This window comes from Malaclemys terrapin, chromosome 1, assembly GCF_027887155.1.
Source record: "Malaclemys terrapin pileata isolate rMalTer1 chromosome 1, rMalTer1.hap1, whole genome shotgun sequence".
In the NCBI taxonomy this organism is placed as follows: domain Eukaryota; kingdom Metazoa; phylum Chordata; order Testudines; family Emydidae; genus Malaclemys; species Malaclemys terrapin.
Window position 1 is genome coordinate 2,194,759 of NC_071505.1, and position 20,168 is coordinate 2,214,926.

The window sequence follows — 20,168 nt, forward strand, 5'->3', positions numbered from 1 at the left end:
GCAGGAGGGGCAGCTGGCAAGGCGTTCTCAGTGAGGGCCCTGGGACTTTGCCACTCGTTCCTCCTTTACCCAGTGGTCCACAACAGCCCAAGTGCAGCGACAAGCTGGGGCAGACGCAGGATTTGTCCCCCCCACACCCTCGGGGGCAGAGAGCCTGTCTGTAGTTGGCACAGTTTGGCTTCCTGGCTGAGCATGGGATTTTTAACGCCACTGGGAAACCGGGAGGCTGGCATGACGGTAATTTTTCAGGGCACCTGCAGCTCTCGGAAAGGCAGATTTTTTACCATTAGAATTTAAAATCAAGACTAATGCTGCAGCCTCTCTCCCCGGCAGGGCCGGGCTGGGGGAGATCCCTTTTGCTGCGTGTGATTTACATCCTCACCGAGGAGGAGCCCTTCACCGCAGACCCTCAAGTCCAAAGGGCTCAGTGACAGAGCAGCGAGCTGCCAAGGAGAGCGCGCAGAGGTGTCAGCCGGGCAGGTGGAGCAGGCTAAGCCCGGGCTGACCAGGGTCACTCCAGCAGCAAGGCCGGAAGAGGCTGCCTTGGGGTTCCCATGGAGAATGACTGCCCCTTTGCACGGCCATGCTCCCGCATGGAGCCACGTGCCGTGACAAGGGGACCAATGCCCCCACCTGGTCATTGTTCATTTAGCGAGGCGCCGGGGGCCTGACCGGCCTGCCTGCTGTTTCCCAAGGCACCGGGCTAGCTTTCCTTTTCCTTTTAACCCACGACCGAGCCTCGAGGCTAAGAGCAGGGTGCTGGAAAGCCAGGGTTGGGGTGGCTCAGACTGTCACTGGTCCGCCGGGAAAGGCAGAGGCCATGGGCGGGGTTTACCGCAGCCCAACTCCAGGCCATATTTTTAATTTTGAGAACTTTTCTCAGGGAAATCAAACCTCTGATCGGGCGACTGTCGGTTCCCATAGTAACGGGGATTAAATATAACTTCCAGCGAGTGCAGCACACCCTGGAACCATCCATTACCAGGGCTCAGAGCATCCCTCTCAATGTCGAATGACCAAACTTCGCGCCGCCACCCAATGCCAGCACCTGATCCCCGACCTCGCTGCAGCGCACCAGGGGCGGGGACCCGCCTGTGGGAAAGGATGGATATATTTAACCGCTGTTCCCAGGGGACGGCCAACAGGACCTCCAGTTGCCTGGTAAACGGGGGCGGGGCAACAGGTGACTGGTTCTGACAGTGGGAAACCCATTTCAATTAACGCTGCCTTTGGAAAGGCACAGCATGCTCATGCCAATCACCAGCAGGCACTTGGCTGAACTATAAACGGGGGAGATAATTGTACACTGCAGACTCTTCCGCCTGCTCCCACCAGCCGGAGCGGCAGCAGACCCGGCTCTTAAGCAGGGTGGTGGTAATTGCTGCCTGCGAGGAGCCCGGGTGACGCAGCAGCCCTGCTACTGGGGGAAGGGGGGGTTCCCACCTGAACACGCAGCTCCCTCCAAAGCCTTGGAACTCGAGCGGGCTGGGAACACCCCAGGCAGCTGATCTCCCCCAGGTGTGTTGGAGGCCACATGCCATGCACAGCAACTGCACAGGCTAACGGGCCTGACATCAGCGTTACCAGGCGGGAACGTGCCAACGCAGGCCGGGTACATCTTGCTTCCCACCTCGCCCCCGCACCAGGGGCTGGAGATCTCCTGTGGGCAAGCAGGGATGGGCTGGGCTCTTAGCCTTTGTGAGGCCACGGGGCAGAGACCCCAGTCGCCCAGCAACGAGCACGACAGCAAAGGGCAATGTCTCTGGGCCCATCTTGCCAGCCAGGCAGATACAGGACTCCCTAGTGTCCCGAAAGCCCTTTGATTCCCCCCTCCCAAGAGCCTCAGTCCACGGGCGGAGGGGCCTTGTAGGCTGGTGGGAACACACTGCCTTGTGCTGGGGTCCTTGGCTCTTAACAACAGGGCTGTCTCTCAAGGAGAGCTAAACGCAAAGGCCCTAGGAGCACCTCTGGCAGCCACGCTAACAAAGACAGGAGCCAGCCCCCAGTGCTGGGTGTCTCCACACAGGGCAACATGCCAGCCACCTGCCACAGTGACTTGCACCCTGCCAGGTATCTTGTGGGGTGTGACGTTATTGACATAAACTGGGACCATATAGATCATTGTTGCAACCAAGGTCCTGTAGTGGCACCCAAATCTTGTATAAAGGGGGTCAAATGGGGTGTCTAGGACAAGGTTATGGTTTACTGGTTATGATTATGCTGTCTATATGTGTGTATCAGTTTTGTAGTTGAAGTTATGAATATTGGCTCTATACTGTCTGTATGGCAAACTTATGCTATGCTTCTGGGTGACATCCCAGACAAGCTGAGATTAGCTCTGCCTAGCCTGCTTGATGGCCCATTAAGGCCCATCAGCTATACAATGGACCCATTGAGAGAAGGCAGATACGCCTTGTAACTCAGCAAAGTATGCAGGGACTGGCCCATGTGACTCCAGACTCCATGTTGCTGTAATTTTCCACAGTAAGAACAAAGAGGTGATCTTACACCTGGAAAAGACTATATAAGGCTGATGCCTGATCTCCATCTGGTCTTCAATCCTGCTTCTTACCTCTGGAGGGACTTTGCTACAAACTGAAGCTCTGAACAAAGGACTGAATGACCCATCCCAGCTGGGGATGTATTCCAGAGACTTGATTTGAACCTGCAGTTTATTCCATCGCTGCTGCAAGCCTGAACCAAGAACTTTGCCATTACTGTATGTAATTGATTCCATTTAACCAATTCTAACTCTCATCTCTATCTTTTTCCTTTTATGAATAAACCTTTAGATTTTAGATTCTAAAGGATTGGCAGTAGCGTGATTTGTGGGTAAGGTCTGACTTGTATATTGACCTGGGTCTGGGGCTTGGTCCTTTGGGATCAGGAGAACCTTTTTCTTTTACTGGGGTATTGGTTTTCATAACCCTTTGTCCCCATAACGAGTGGTACTGGTGGTAATACTGGGAAACTGGAGTATCTAAGGAGATTGCTTGTGAGACTTGCAGTTAGCCAGTGGGGTGAGACTGAAGTCCTCTTAGTCTGGCTGGTTTGGTTTGCCTTAGAGGTGGAAAAAACCCCAGCCTTGGGCTGTAACTGCCCTGTTTGAGCAATTTGTCCTGAGTTGGCACTCTCAGTTGGGTTCCGCCAGAACCGCATTGTCACAGTGGCGTAGTCGTGCTTGGATCCACAGAACCAGGTCAATTAAGCTTTGGGTCAGAACCCCACGCTATCCAAATTTGAATTTTGGGATTGAGAGTTTTGTTGGTTAAAGAGCTGCTGCAATGGCTGAGCAAAGAGCATATGAGGGACTTGGGAAAAAAGCCCTGGAAAATTTGTGTTCAGAAAAGAGGATAAGCTTTAGAAAGAAAGCTACAAAGGAAGAACTGAGAAATCTGCTAATAGCCAGTGATCAGGGGGCAAGAGCACAGCCCTTACCTGAGGCTGCAGAAGATGCAGAAAAAATTAGGATGCAAAGGGTGACAAGTAAACTGCAATTTGAGCATGAACAGAAGCTAGCAGATCTTCGATTGCTGGAGAAGCACAAAATAGCAGAGTTAGAAAGAGAGAGAAAGAAGGAGGCTGATGAGAGAGAAGAGAGCCCGTAAGGGGCGTCTAGAGCTGCTCGCTGCTGAGCAGGAGACTCACAGGATGGAACAGGAGACGGCCAGACTTCAGCTCCAAGTAATGGAAGAGCGGAGAAAGTCATCCCCACCTGGTACTCCACTTCCCCCCCGCCATGAGAAAAACTGGGAAAGGATGTGTCCCATTTACAATGATACTGAGGATATAGAGGAGTTTTTGTCTACCTTTGAACGCCTCTGCAATCTGTACCAGATCCCTGAGGGTCAGCGAATGCCTGTCCTGCTAACCAGACTGACTGGAAAAGCCAGGGAGGTGTTTAATGACTTGGGGGAACAAGAAGCATTAAATTATGAGCGGTTTAAGGATTCTGTGTTAAGGCGGTTCAAGGTTACTCCTGAATCTTACAGAGTTAAGTTTAGAGAGTTTAAAATGTCTAAGGATTGTACTTTTGTAGAATGTGCTCATAAGCTGATGGGTTTTGTTAAAAAGTGGGTTATGGGAGCCAAGGTTCATGGGAGTTTTGAAAAACTGCTGGATTTAATAACTTTGGAACAGTTCTTAGACATTGTGCCTGACAATGTGAGAGCAGCTGTGTGTGACAGGGACCCTGAGTCAGTCCTACGGGCAGCAGAGATTGCTGATGCCCATACCCAAAACAGGGCTCGAGAAGGGTGTAAAACCCCGGGGAAAACTAATCACCATTCTCCCCAGTTCAAGAGGAGGGAAGGATTTAAAAATAAACCTGACTCTTCTAAAGGAGTTCAAGGGGGCCCGGAGGGTAGGAACTCACATCCCCAGCAGGTTACATGCTATCGCTGTGGTATGCTGGGCCACATGAGACCAGACTGCCCGACACTGAAGGGCAGCCCAAAACCAGCAACCCCAAATGCCACGGCCAATGCTAACCCTGTTGTTGTAAACTCACAGGCAAGCCACACAGAGCCCAGCATTGGTGCCCTGTGTGCAAATGCTGTTTCTGTTGTCTCTGAAGGATTTGACCTTAAAACTCACATTAAAGCTAAATATGGGGGAAATAATGCAGAGTTTATTAGCAATGCAGAAGTGAATGGAGTGAGGTGTATGGCATGGAGGGACACCGCAGCAGATATTACTCTGGTTAAAGCAAGTCTGGTCAGGAAGGAAGATTATTTGCCAGGTGAAGATGTAACTGTTGTAGCCTTATCTAAGTATTTTGTCAGGGTGCCTTTGGCTAAAATCCACCTGAAATGGAAGGGATTGGAGGGCACCATGGTTGTGGGAGTAAAAGACATAATCCCTAAGGATATTATGATTGGAAATGATATTAAAGCTATGGTCAGTCAAGTTAATACAAACCAGGCACAAGAGAGGATTGATCCTAAGGTTGTGCCTATGGAGGGTTTCTCCAAAAGTTTGTCTTTGGAAAGTAGCTGTTTGGCTGTGAATGAAGTTTCTGAATGTCTATCTAATGTCTCAGAAGTAAATCTGGAATTAGATCAAGCGAAGGGAGAGGAGAACAAGGAGATTTTGGATGAGCCTAGGCAGTCTTGTGAGCTAATGGCTTTATCTAGTCAGCAGTTTGGGAAGGCAAGGAGAGTGGAAGATGGGTGCCCCTATACCTTATCTGTTTCCTGTGCGAAGAATAGTGACAGTGAAGGAAATGTGCCTGTGTCTGTCAGGGGTGTTGACTTGCCTATGGAGGAAGCTACCCCAATCTCCAAGCAGTTGTCTGTGAACAGCCCGGTGTGCTGGAACAAGGGAAATGAAATCCCAAACAGTATGTCTGGTAAAGGAAAATGCGTCTCCAACTCTTTTTTGTCTGTGGAGCAGACAGAAGGTGCCTTTCGGCCTGTGATGGTTGAGAGTAATTTAGTTGTCTCAGAGTTGGTTCTGGATTCAACCAAAGCCCAGGAAGGGAATGGTCCTAAGTTTGCATCTGCTGGGGAGAATGGCCCCGTAACTAGGTTGCATCCAGTTAGTGGCTTAGCAAAATCCCAGAGACCAAACAGTTCTGGTGCTTGTATTTTGCCTGTTGCTCATGTGTGGTTGGAGAAGGGTGTAACAACTCTGTCTGATCAGGGTGATACCCTAGCCAGGGCACAAGAAGAGCAGAAAGGTAATTTGGTTGTGTTACCTACGGACAGTTTAACAACTTGTAGCAAAAAGGAAAAAATTCCTAAGCTTGTGTGTGGCAAAGAGAAGGGAAGTATTTCTAACCTTTTATCTAGGAAGTCTATGGGTTCGCCTGAAAGGGGATTGTGTAGAGATCTGCCTGATGGGCCAAAGGTGATCCTGAATATAAGTAAGATCCAGACAGAGTCTGTTGTTGCTCAGGAAAGTGTTCCTTTAGGGCAAGCCCTAGGTGAAGAGGGTAAGGGCAGAAGTTCTGTGAGGGGTGAATTGCTGCTTAGAAAAGCTCCTGGAGAAAGGAATCCTCATGGTACTCGGTGCAAGCAGTTCCCTGCAATTGAAGGGTGTGAGAGTGATTTAATCAAGGAAGTTTCCGTTCCTAGCAGCCAAAAATTGTCTGTTGTGAAGGGATCCACTAACTTTCCTTGTAAAAGATCCAGTGTGGGTAGCTTTGAGAAGGTCTCAGAGGAAGTAAAAGTTGTTAAGGGATTGTGGCATCCCTATAACCAAGTGGCTGTGTGGGGCCAACTTGTTGGGGAGACAATGGTGTTGGAACAGGAATGTCTCCTTTCTGATTCTTTAAATGAGCAGTTTGTGCTTCGGGGTTTGAGGACAGATTTGGTTACTGATGTGTCAGAGCAGAGCAGTTTTATGGCTAAATGCTTGAGGATGCGGGGGAGAGGAAGCAAACTCTCACCCGCAGACTCTTTGGATTTGTGTGGTATCTCTTTAAGACAGAGTCCAGCCTTGGAGATGATAGCAGTTGCGAATATGAAAACTGGTGGACTGGCTCTGGTCTGGGGTAGTGCAAATTACTTGCCTGGCTGGGAAAGGAAGGACTTGCTAATAGCTGTTAGCAAAGAGGGCCCACCCCATCAGCCAGTAAATTCTGTTAAGCAAGAGAAATCAGGGTTTGATCCTGCAGGACAAGGAGGAAAGAGAAAACTGAATTTTGCAAAGGGAAGCCACAGGTTGACCCTAAAAGGCCCAAACTCCAATGGTATTGAGCCAAAGGGGTGGCATGACAAACATGACTGTAGATGGACTCTTGCAATGAACTTGTTGTTATTGCTAAATTTTGTAATTAATGTGTTGCTATTGCCACAAACGGTAAAAATATACAATGTGCCTAATCTTTTGGAGAATTCATTGAACATGTTAAAAGGAATACATGAAAACACACGTTATGTTAAAAGGCCTTGTTACACTGGGGTTTCACAGGCAATGCATATAAACAATATGGGAACTTTTCACAGGGGAAAGGACATTCCAGACCTAATGTGCTGTATGAAAAGGAAGACTGAGGCACACTGCCATATTGCTTTCATGGCTAAATGCCAAGATTCCTGGACTATGAAGAACATTAATATCTGCATTTATGCGATGTTAATTGGGTTCCAAACATTGGCCCAAGCTTGTATGGATAAAGTAGCAGTTTTCTTTAGCTCCTGGCAAGATCACATGGCACATACAGGAACCATGCTGCCAGAGCAGATCCAATCCACTATTGTTCTAACTAAGTGTTACCTTGAGTTTGTAAAGAGGTTCAATCATGTTTTTGAACATGACTTTGATGAACCATTTCTGTTATACACTGGTATGGCTTCTAACCCCATACTAGCTGTAGTGAGACAGAACCCAGGATGGGAAGCTCTTGGGATGCAGTCAGTGATGTTTGTGTCATCCCTTCCTGCATCAATTTTGCGTTGGGGGTGTGACGTTATTGACATAAACTGGGACCATATAGATCATTGTTGCAACCAAGGTCCTGTAGTGGCACCCAAATCTTGTATAAAGGGGGTCAAATGGGGTGTCTAGGACAAGGTTATGGTTTAATGGTTATGATTATGCTGTCTATATGTGTGTATCAGTTTTGTAGTTGAAGTTATGAATATTGGCTCTATACTGTCTGTATGGCAAACTTACGCTATGCTTCTGGGTGACATCCCAGACAAGCTGAGATTAGCTCTGCCTAGCCTGCTTGATGGCCCATTAAGGACCATCAGCTATACAATGGACCCATTGAGAGAAGGCAGATACGCCTTGTAACTCAGCAAAGTATGCAGGGACTGGCCCATGTGACTCCAGACTCCATTTTGCTGTAATTTTCCACAGTAAGAACAAAGAGGTGATCTTACACCTGGAAAAGACTATATAAGGCTGATGCCTGATCTCCATCTGGTCTTCAATCCTGCTTCTTACCTCTGGAGGAACTTTGCTACAAACTGAAGCTCTGAACAAAGGACTGAGGACCCATCCCAGCTGGGGATGTTCCAGAGACTTGATTTGAACCTGCAGTTTATTCTATCACTGCTACAAGCCTGAACCAAGAACTTTGCCATTACTGTATGTAATTGATTCCATTTAACCAATTCTAACTCTCATCTCTATCTTTTTCCTTTTACGAATAAACCTTTAGATTTTAGATTCTAAAGGATTGGCAACAGCGTGATTTGTGGGTAAGATCTGATTTGTATATTGACCTGGGTCTGGGGCTTGGTCCTTTGGGATCAGGAGAACCTTTTTCTTTTACTGGGGTATTGGTTTTCATAACCCTTTGTCCCCATAACGAGTGGTACTGGTGGTAATACTGGGAAACTGGAGTATCTAAGGAGATTGCTTGTGAGACTTGCAGTTAGCCAGTGGGGTGAGACTGAAGTCCTCTTAGTCTGGCTGGTTTGGTTTGCCTTAGAGGTGGAAAAAACCCCAGCCTTGGGCTGTAACTGCCCTATTTGAGCAATTTGTCCTGAGTTGGCACTCTCAGTTGGGTTCCGCCAGAACCGCATTGTCACATGCCACAGTGACTTGCACCCTGCCAGGTATCTTGTGGGGCTTACTGGCTAGAGCACTCAGGAGATGTGGGCTCTGTTCCAGGCTCGGGTGCTGGCCTGCTGGGGGATGTTGGGCAAGTCACTGCCGTGCTCTGTGCCTCGGTTTCCCCACCTGTGAAATGGGGATAATGATAGTGACGCACCAAGAGCTAGGAATCGTCATGGTTCAGAGTTCTGTGCATGTTCTCCTATGGCACCTGTCAGCCAGGTATCCCACTGAGGCATGCAAGTAACATGACTCTGCCCGATCTGGTCCCTTCCCCCTCCCCCCAGGATGGAGGAGCTCCATTAGTCACCATGTGCCGGGTGTGACTGGAGGACACCATGTGCTCCCAGTGGGAGCCAGCAAGGTTTGGGGTGCCCTGGACTAGTCCCCTATCTCATAGAACTGGAAGGGACCCCGAAAGGTCATTGAGTCCAGCCCCCTGCCTTCACTAGCAGGACCAAGTGACCCCCTCAAGGACTGAACTCACAACCCTGGGTTTAGCAGGCCAATGCTCAAACCACTGAGCTATCCCTCCCCCAGAAAGCCCCCCACCTTGTGACAGGCAGTTCGTCCATTAGCCCCCGGGGGTGGTGCAGGGATGCTCCCAGAGCACAGGGCATCGCTAAGGCCCCACGTCGTTCAGACAAGGACCTCGACCCCGTGTCCTGGGGGGAGCCTGTGCTGCGACGGGGGAGGCTCTGATGTCTACATACCGCGCTTTAGGCCAGCCGCCTCCTGGCCACTGTTACAGCCCTGCTGGCGCCAAGCGAACCCACACAGCTTCAGCAGCTGCTGCCCCAGACCTCTGAGGCAAACTCTCCCCAGCCAGCGCAGCACCCGGGCCTGGGTGAAGCCATCCTGGAAAGGAACGGCGGCTTTCTGCATGGAGAGGAAGTGGGGGGCTGGAGGGGGATTTCCATAAAACAGTAATTCAATTACAGAAAGCAAAGAGAATTCTGAAGTCTCAGCAGCCCCACTAATTGTCTCATTAAGGGCAGAAACGCAGGGAACACAATTACACCAGCCATCTGAATCATTCATGCCCCTGCGACAGCAGTGCAGGATTCCACTCAGACATATAGAGGCCCTAGCAGTGTTGTGCTAGGGGAGCGTCTCGCCGCCCTAATTCATTGGGGGGGGGGGGGGGAGGGTGGCGGGGGAATTGATTGGCAAGAGCGTTCCCCATGCCTTTCCTCTGAGCAACTCGGTGGTGCCAGTCCTGCCCTCCCAGCTCCCGCAGGGGGTTCATGAGTATGCAGAAATCACCCCAGAGCAGCATTGCGCAGCCAAACCCCGCAGTCTGCCAGCCGGGTGCAAGAACGGCACCAAGTCCAGCCCAAGGAGTGGGAGTCGTGGTGCAGAGGGAGTTTGGCTCTACACTCCGAATGAACAGCGATGCGTATTCATACAGAGCACACAGGGCGTGACTGGCACTGAGGTAGCACTGGAGATGAGCTCTCAGGGCAAGCCGAGAGAATCCCCCGTGCCAGCTGCTTCCAAGCCTGCCATCCCGCAGACACGTTATTTAGTGGTTTTCCCCCCAAGTGGGAGTTTTATCGCTTATTAAAATTTTAAGATGTCAAGAGGCCCTGGCACGGGGAGTCTTCCTTGTCTTTTGCAGCTGACTTTAAGGCTAGTTAATTATAAATAAGATTGTGCAGTGACTTGTGCCCACACACGGAGAAGCTGGCTTCGCACACGCCTCCCACAAGCACACGTCTAGCTCAGATTCTGGAAAATGGGCCTATGGAAGCAGCAAGGCCTTTGCACACTGCACAGGGTGCACACTTCCTTCCGCCCAGCTGTGCAGCGCAGAGATAGACACTGCAGTGGTGGGAAGTCCCTATGTTCCAGACAGTTTGCATAGGTGAGATCTCCAGTCACTCCCGGGGAAGGAAGCCGCAGGATCACCATCACGGCTGGAGTGCGCCATCTCCCCAGCACAAGCAGCACCGATGAAGCTGGCGCTCCGGCCGGTGGGGTCCTGCGAACGGACGAGGAGCATGGACTCACAGCAATTGATCCACAGCGAACAGGCAGCCGCGAGGGGGGGAAAGGAGCCGGGCACACAACACGCAGCTGCGTAGCGTTGAGACGGGGGCTGGAAAGCTGCACATTTGCCCACCGGCATGGGCAGCAGGCGTCACTGCAGCAGCTGCCACATCCAGCGCAGAACCCCACAACTGTTCTCTGACAGCGCTGTCCATCTGTAGCTCACAGGACTTCACCAAGGCAAGCCCGCACCATCACCCCCTCTCACGGCTGGGGAAACCGAGGCATAGAGGGGCAGTGACTTGCCCAGTGGCAGTGCTGGGAATAGGACCCAGGTCCCCGAGCCCCAGGACAGTCCCTATCTGCCGGGCCTCTCTAGCAGCTTCACCAGCTGCAAAACATCTACTTCAAATCCCGCAGCGCACGCACGGCACAACCTGGGCTCTGCAGCCACGGAGGAATTCAGTGCCACAGCCCTGCCCTCTCCAGCTGCTGAATGACACGTGGACCCCCCCACCCACCCACTCCACCCTGCTGGAGCACACAGGCCCTACCAGAGAGTCCCTTGCCTGTCACTGTCCGAGCCACAAGGGATGCAGTGCAGAACTCCAGTGCGCTGCCCACTCCATTCCATGCACAGTGGGCGTCAGGAGGGGCCCTTGGTGCTGGTTCCGGTTCTTACTATCCTAGTAGCTCCTGGAGGCCCCGGCTGAAATCCGCCTGGCATAGCCCACCCGCGAGTGATGCAGGGTCCCTGCCCCACAGTGTTCACAAGACAGGGGGGAAAGGCAGCGTCGTTATCCACGCCGCACAGAAGGGGAGCTGAGGCTCAGAATCAGTGACGTGCCCAAGGCCACCCCACACAGATCCCTGAGCTGCAGCCCAGTGCACTAGCCGGCAGACCAGCCTTCTGCTGCTTGGTTCTCTGAGCCTCTCAGAGCTTCTCAGGGTGGGGTGGGTCTCTAGCCAGCTGGTAATTTCAGAGGCCCAGGGAAGGAGAGAGGAGGTCAAAGACAGCAGCAGTGGGGGAGCTAGGAAGGAAGAAAGACCCCGCTCCTCTGTCAAGCGTCTCCTTTTCAAGGGCACAGATTGCTCTCCATCTCCCGGATAAAAGGACTAAAAGCAGGTTAAGGCTGTAAATTTAAATGTATCCTGAAAATTTCTTCCTCTGGTAGAGGCGAGAGCCAGAGTCTACAGAACCCTCCTGTCTGTGTGACGCCTGTCTATTTATTTATGCGCTTACTGAATTTTTCATAACTGAGTTAAGAACGATCAGTGTTCAGGGTTATCCTTTGTACATGGTTATCACCATAGAAACAAGAACGAGAGAGATAAACACAGCCCCACATTGTCTCCCATTGATGGAGCCAGGCAAACACAGCAGGGGAGGCGGGAAGCTCTGTGCACTGCAACTTGCACAATAATCAAGTACCCTGAAGTCAACAGCGTCGGAGAGGAAGAGCTGGTCCCATCCACGGGGACAAAGGGAGCACGGCAGCCTCCTCTGGTTATTTGTACCTGCTGCCGCTACCACCAGCTAGTCTGCCAACAGAGCCTGGTAGCTATTAATAAAGGCTCCACGGCATTTGGGAAGGGCTACAGACGGGCTAAGTATTAGTTCAGAAATGGACCAGTAATAGGAGTTCTTTAAAAAAAATCCACAACACTGTTCAGCATTTTTGTAGGACCTACAGGAACAATAAAAACTCTCCCCTACCTTTCCATGCAGATCCTGCAACATTAATGAATGCAATAGGTTCCAAGCGGTCAGTGATGCTGGTGCACAAGCTAGAAAATGAACCAGCTTTACTGGGGCAGGAACGTCTCTTCTAGCTTCTGGAAGAGGGATGCGCACAAAACACATCGATGGTGTGTCCGTAATTCTCCAGGCAGCCCCCCAGCCGATCAGAGCTCAGTGCAGGGGGAACTCGTGGTCATCCTATCCCCAGGCCGGTTTTATGGAACAGCTTCCCTCTACCAATAGCCCTCCCCAGAAACTGGAGACTCTTAGTAACTGGGGGTGAGGGAGGCCTCGTACCTGTTACAATAATTGGTCTATGTATTTACCCTCGTCGTGAGCTCAGCTGCAAAGAGTGCATGACAGTGCAGAAGAGGTCACAATAACCTATAGGGAAAACGTACAAAGGGGCAAAAAAACCAAATTAGTCCAAACAAAACGGCCTCCAGATACAGCTCAAGGACTGAGTTACGTTAGAAATCAGTGACCCAAAACTGGGATAGGAAACTAGGCCTAAGTGGCAGACAATGTAACAAGGGGATGGGCTGTTCCACCCATCACCCCTTTTTGGGTCCTTGCAGCAAGAGGCTTTGGGGGAAGAGACAGAAGAACAGACAGAAGCTACGGGAGCGAGCTCCACCATCCTGGCTACCATCCCCTGGGCCTTTTCCCTCCCGAGCCGGAGTGGTGGCCAGAGAAAGGGACCCAGCTGACATCGCCATCCCTGCTGGCTCCGGCTGAATCCCAACCACCACCCGGGATAAACCGGGATTGGACGCAGCAGCAGCCCCAGCCCGTCTCCCCAAAAGGAGAGCGATCACTGGCTTTCTACCATCTCAGAGACTGGCCAACAAGGGCCTTTTCCTTCCCCAGCTCCCTCCAGCGAAAGGGAAAGGGGACCCGGGAGGCTGTTACAGGAAAAGCTTTACTCAGCATCTTACATTGCACAGGCTGTAGCTGTTTTTCCTTGTTTTCCGTGTCCTTAGCAGAGGTGAACAGGCTGTTTGGTGGTGCGTATGCCATGGTGCGAGCAGGCGGAGGTCCCTGTGTACCAAGCCCGAGCTTGTGTAACGCTGGGCAGAGTAGCACCTTAGCCCAGACATTCCCTCGAACACAACAGACCCGCTCAGCAGGTTTTCAGGAGACTCCATGCTGTTTCCACAGCTGGTGCAGCTCCAGTGGCAGGAGTGCTGGTGTAAACACGCCGGGTCGCCAGCCCTGCGCCGAGCAGGGGCACATGAGAGGTGGCTAAACCTGCCAGCCGCTGCTGTACACAACGGGTACATCTACACCACACTCTCCTTTCGGCAGCACAGAGAGCGCGTACATTACACACACCCCTAGGACAGTGGACTGAGGCACCACTACACTCCCCTTGGTGGGCGGAGCCCAACCCGCCCCGCCCCCTCCAGGGCGGGGCAGGAAGTATAAAAGGAAAGCTCTGCAGCTCAGTTGGGCCGGAGCCCGTGGAGGAGATGGACACCTCTGCCCTGCTGCGGCACCGGGAGCCGAACCTGGGCTCGGCCGCACCCTGCCCCCAGAGGAGACAGACCCAGACGAGGAGTTGCCGGGACTGCCATCAGCTGTATATCCAGAGGAGCTTGAGGACCAGTGGACACCGGAAGTACCGAACCCCGGGGAGGTAGGAAGGAGCCCAGGGGCAGCTGACGACTGGCCGGATACAGGGCTGACTGCTTCTGGGTCGGCGTGTTGCGGCTGGACCCCTGCCAACCCAGTGGCGGATCACTCTGCCACTGTTAGGGGCCTGGGCTGGGACGCGGTGGAGTAGGGTGGGCCCGCGTCCCCCTGCCACTCCACCCTCGGGTGGCCGACTCCCCAGTTTAGGCCAGGAGGACTGTGCTTCTTGACTCCCCCCCCCCCCCCCACTAGCATCCTAGACTGCCCGTTGGGTGCTCAACCTCTCTGGAACCCCTAGACTGTGTGGGTGCTCATGCCTATCTGAACCCCAAGACTGTGTGTGTTTGCTGGCTGCCTTAGCCCACAAGCTGAAGTTAAAGCCTGCTCCCTGCTCTGCCCCACCCACAGGGCTAGAGCTATTGACTGGGTGTGTTTGCCGGCTACCTTAGGCCCGGAGGCTTAGGCTACAGCTGGTTATCAGCCCCGCGGGCTGGGGCCCTACTGTTAATTTTTGTCAACCCCAGCTGAGAGGCTGGGGGCTAAAGACTGTCAGGCACTGCCCCGCCCACCGGTAGGGACCAGAGCCCCAGACTATTGTGGTGTGTTTGCCTCTGTTGGACAGGCCCAGAACCACAGACTGCGTACAGTGTGGCCCGAGCCGGAAGACTACCGCCTCTGACAACGAGGCAGAGTGGCCTCCCTCCCCAGTGGGGAGCGAGGGTCCAAACAGCAGTGTAGACAGGGACACGCCTGAACCTTGTGGGACCGTAGCTAGATAGGTACCTCTAGGGCTCTACTCGCCCAGCCAGCGCCTCCCAGGGCTACGGGGCTATTTCGAGCAGCAGAGTGTCCCACGGCCGGAGCCTTTCCCCACTGCAGTGAAAGACTCCAGCAGTGGGGAAAGGCTCTGGCAGGAAGCAGGCAGTGAGAAAGGTGCTGGCAGTGAGGAACCTGCCTTTCACTGCGCCGTGTACCACACCTACCCTACATGGTGTGCAATGGAGACAGCCTCTGGCACCCCCCAGGCTGAGCTGCCCCGGGAAAGAGGCAGGGGAAATAGAACAGAAAGCCAGGTAGTGTAGATGGCCTCAGTCTGATGATGGGAGCAGCGTGTCCCGAGGAGGAGCTAATCCAACACCAGACTCTGCGTTGTAAGGAACCTGGGTGCTCAGCCCAGTCCCGCAGCAGACCAGAGACAGGCAGAGCCATACTGTCCTGTCCTGCCTCTCTGGGTAACATCTGTGGGGCCACCTACTTAGTGCCACGCTGGGGGTTCGTAGCCATGGGAGAGGCCTGGCTTCAGTCAGAAGTGGGGCAGAGGGATGAGGACAAGTGACCCAAATCAAAGCCAGACGGGAGATTCTGGATTGCCCAGGTGGAAACGTAACATCCCAGAAGAGCTGGCCAACATGCTCCCCACCAAAAATGTAAGGTGCACAAATCCCGCTCTGTACCCAGAGGTCTGGGCCATCTGCCACCCCCCGTGAGTACAGCCAGGGGTGCTGGGCATCCCCTCTACCAGGAGAGCCATAAAACACATTCAGCGTCACACACCGGGCACCTGGGTTACGCTGCAACAGGGCCAGACAGACAGCACCCAAGTACTGCAGAGGAACACTACCTGCATCCAGCCACCGATCACACTGGAGCTGGTGGGGAGAGCCATTCCTAGCAGCTCCCACAGATTCCTTTCAAACCACCCCTGAAGATTCCTGAGGGTTTGTCCGGCTCAGAGATTGGGGACCTGGGCCAGGGTGACTGGATGGCTATCGCAGAGAAACCCATTTCCTAGCACACAGCTTGCACCGGAGCCGGCGCCCAGGCCAGGGTGCAGGGCAAAGCGGCGGGGAGAAATGCCATCTCGTCACAGAGAGTTTGTCCAGCCGGCCATATGCTCGGCCACAAGAGCCTCAGGTCCAGGATGTAGCCATGTGCGGCAGTGGCACAGGGAGCCCAACAGCTTGCAAACAGCAACACCACCCCCTCAAACACACACCCCCCGCCCCGGACACCAAACACCTGCGAAGCCAGGAGCAGAGGCAGCCGGCAGAACAGGGCCCAGAGTTCCCGGCAGTGAGCCACAAGAGGCTCAGAACCATTGCCTGATTTACAGAGGGCTTTTAGGACACAAGGGCCACAGCTGTTTTCCCAACACTCCGCTGTAGCTACCGGCTAATACATTTCACATCTGTTCAGCTCACTGCTCAATGAGATTCAGGACCCAACTCTGGGAGGGCTGCAGCAGACTCACCGGCAGCCTGCTGGGAGGCCACGGAGTGACCCCACTACCACGCGGACTCTGCCCGAGCCGCTCCGAGAGCTGGCTGGAGAAGAACTTGGTTGCATGGAGACCGAACAGAGCAGTGTCACCATGGAGCCGGTGACGTCGGGGCACCCGAGAGGAGCAGAGACCAGTGGGGCTTGGGATACTCCACACCGGCCTGGCTGGGCACCGTAAGGGCATCCCTCACCTGGAAGAGAGCCCCAGTGCAGCATTGTCCTTCCACAGGGTCACGGGAAACGCCCAGATCTAGGCACCAGGCGGAGAAGCGTGGAGGGATAAACAGAAGTGTTAGTAAAACAAAGAGCGCTGAACCGGAGCCAGCTGTTTTGCCTTCCTCCTACATCATGACTCAAAGGCTCAGCTGCCCATGCCACGTGGGATCTCCCTGGGGACCGGCGGAGGGAAGAAAGCCGAGGTCTGTGTGTAGGCCAACAGCCAGGACTCCAGGACTGCCTGCCAGTGACCCAGAGACCCCTCTCTGCACCCTGGCAGGAGGAAGGGGGATCTCCAGGGAGAGCAGAGATGCAGTGCAAACAAGCGCCGGGGTGTGCGCAGCCCCAGCCCCGGCGCCGGGAGTCTGACCGCTCAGCACTCCTGCCTCGGCAGAGCCCGCAGTCATGTCTGATTACGGCGCCCCAGCTCAATTAATCCCTCTAGAAGGCAGAGCAAGTTGCAGAGTGATCATTAACTTCACATGCAATGAGAGAGACGCTCAACAAGAACTGACAGTGGGGGAAGCAGCTGTGATCTCGGGCCCCATATCCTTCAGCCAGATGCACTGCGTCCTGTGACCCCCTCTACCTGCTGAAAGACGAGGGGAGGGGAGGGAAGGCAGCTCCCAGAGCCTGGCAGGGAGGAGGAGACCCGGGGCAGATGGCAAGCGGCTGCCAGCAAGCCCCACTGCAGCCAGGCGAGATTCATCATCCGAGAGATCCGCGAGAACGAAGAAGCAGAGCAGGCTTCAAGGGCTCAGTGCCGAGCGTGATGGGGAAAGGCGCTGCCTCGCCCGTAACAACGCAGCCCCTCCAGGAGGCAGCGAGCGCCAAGAAAGACACGTTTTACTGCTCGTCAGCGGGGAAGAAACGCAGCGCTTGGCTCCTCGGGTGCATAAAGGAACATTGTTCCGAGCACACGGCTCGTGGCTGCGCTTTGCTGGGAGAGATGAAGGCGCCAGACAGACAGAGCTACACGTGTATGGAACAGAGCAGTGTAGCTGGCTCAGGTACCGGAGCCGCCAGGAGGGGGCCGGGGCCAGGGTTCAAACCTGGATCTCCCCCCGCAGGAGGCAGCGAGCCATGGGAGGTGGAAGAAAACGGGCTCTGTGCTGGAGATATGTTGGGGGGGGTCCCCTAGAAACACTGCCCCAGTGTCAAAGCAGGCACCGGGGAAGAAGAGCCTCTGCACCTTGAAGGGTACCAGGCAGGTTTACACAGCGCAGGATATGCGGCCGAGGTGCAGGAAGGCACCAAAGCTGGGTTCAGTGCTGCTCGCTCCCCTACACACAGAGGGGATGTGCCCACAGCAGCATGGGGAGGGGAGACCCCGGAGGGAGAGTGCACTCTGTGCCCCCCTGGCCTTAGGGGAATCAGACTCAGATCAGTCACAAAGGGAGCTGGGGCACTGGCATGGACAGACGGACTGCGGACCTTCCCCCATTCCAAACCCTTCTCATGCTGCGGCATGGCGGGCCTGAGAGCTCCCGTGCCATGCCCCCGCCAGACACCACAGATCAAGGGCAGGCTAAGCCGCTGCCCGCCCAGCAAGGGACCACCGCAGACACGAGGCACAAGCCCCACCCCCACAGACACGAGGCACAAGCCCCACCCCCGCAGACACGAGGCTGGCTCACCTGCTAGCAGGAAGGTGATAAGGCAGGTTTCCTTTGGCATGTATAGCTTGAGCCGAGAGCCGCTGAAGACGTACTCCACCACCGCCTCGGAGCGGCCGGCCCGCTGCAGGAAGGGCAGGAACTGCTTGGCCTTCTGGGTGTCCTGGGAGAGAGAAAGGAGAACGTTCCAGACCAATGGTGCGAGGGGGAACCCACACCCCCGTGGGACAAGGCACAGCGCCCTCGTGTCAGCCAGTTACACAACCCCCAGCCTGGGCCGGCGAGGGATCGAACCCGGAGCCTTGGCCTCCGAGCACAGGCCCCTGCCGCTCAGGCCAGAGGCTGAAGCCTGCTGGCTGGGGACAGAAGGGCTGATGAGTCAGAGGGGACAGCGGCACTCGGCCCATAACGAGTCACCATTAAGATGGGGCTTGGCCTGGTCAGTGCTGTACCTGGCTGGCTGGGAGACTCTCTCTGGGGAGCACAGCGCCGTCGGGGGCGAGGTGGAGAGTCTGCTCCAGGGAACCAAACCCTGCCCCCAGCTCCCGGCCCCGCAGATGGTGGGGTCAGCCCCCAGCATGCTAGGTAGCAGGGCACATTTGCACTAGGGAGCTCCTCAGCAGGGAAGGGGAGAGCTGAGTTTCCCGGCAAGGCAGCAATCAGGTACTCCTGTCCGGCACCTCACAGGCACATGGCAGCAAGTCACAGGTGTGGGAACATGGCCACTCGTACGCCCAGCTGCATGTAGGCTGCGAGCAGTGCTACGGCCCAGCTCCCTAGCGGGCAGCAGGGCCAGGGCCCAAACCACACAAGGCCTGGCGCTGCCCTGAACAGCCCCTTATCTCACTGACAGTGATTCGAGTCCCCGGCGCGACCACCTCTCCTCCACCCGCCCGGCAGGACAGTCAGCGGGGAGCCGGGCTGGCCTCCACACAGGGGTCTCCAAGGCCTTGCCTCCACGGACACTTTCATGGTTGAGCTGCCCTTCGCCCTTCCCCCTCCCTGGCCTGGGACTCTTCTATTTGGCTTGGCTTCCCAAGCGACACAAGCTGCATGGAGAAAGGGCAGCTCTTCTCCCGGACCGGCAGGCCTGGGGCTGGGGCTACACCGGGATAAACTGGTTTAAATGCACCCGAGTTTGTATGGAAAATCTTTCCTGCATAGACAAGGCCTGAATGCTGGGCTCCCATAGCCTCCTTCCCCAGCCGACGAGGCTGCTCGGGTCAGGTGTCTGAACCTGCTCCGGCAAGCCAGGACAACAGCACCCACATGCCCTGCTAGCTATGGGGCAGCATCTGGGCACGAGTGGCTGATGGTCCCTGCCGAATTCAGCCCCAGGCATCTGGGGCCCCTAGGGAGACCAGCCGCTCAGACGACTCATGGAGCACTCAGGGCTGAGCAGATACCAGGACTGTGTGTGTTTCCATGTGCTCCCCCATCTGTCTGTCTCCACCTGTCATCGCGTCTCATACTCTGATGGGGAGCTCTCTGGGGCAGGGGTCAGCTTTTCATCCTGTGTTTGTACAGCACCTAGCGCAATTCGGGCCTGGCTCCCGGGCGCTATGCTAATACAAATCATCACTAAACGCTCAGTTATCTACCTGGCCCCAGTCTGCGTGCCTGGATCCAGGCAGCTCCCTGTGACCTTGGCACAGCTCCCGGCCTTCCTCAAGGAAGGAGCTTGTGTCTCAGGACCTCTGTGCTGCGAGAACGCGCTCTTCCTGTCAGGCTCAGAGCCACCCCTGGGATCCCCTCCCCACCCATCACGCTAGATGCCCAGTTTCACTTGTTTAAGACACCGCAGCAAGGCGGTAGGTGCCAAAATCCTCTGCAGACAGCTGCCCCCTGCCCGGCCACTCCTCTGCCCTAGGCTGTTCCACTAAAACCCGCCATTCGAGCCCTGGTGCGGGTGGATAGGAGATGCGCCAGCTGGCCCGGGACACCCAACTCCAGCAACCTCTCTCCCCCCCGTGAAAGATAACCCGGGGCCGACGCAGCCCCCGGCAGAGCAGCAAGTGCTTCCCTTTCGCAGGGAATCTTGCCTCAACTGAATCCCGCACTTTGCTGCCTGCTCCACTCCTAGCAACAAGCCACTGTATATAAATTAATGCATATTGGTCGTGAGCGAGGGTCGGTGGTGGTGGAGGGACTCGGTGCTCGGTGAAATGCGTGCAGCA

At 54.7% G+C, this 20,168-nt stretch overlaps 1 protein-coding gene across 1 annotated transcript in view; it reads right to left on the bottom strand.

The window, feature by feature from the left end:
- Positions 1-20,168, bottom strand: part of SND1 (staphylococcal nuclease and tudor domain containing 1) — a 483,811-nt gene that overhangs the window by 169,047 nt on the left and 294,596 nt on the right. Inside the window, exon 15 of the mRNA XM_054040282.1 lies at positions 18,013-18,154. Coding sequence (XP_053896257.1) covers positions 18,013-18,154 — 142 coding nt within the window. The remainder of the gene's footprint in view (positions 1-18,012; positions 18,155-20,168) is intronic.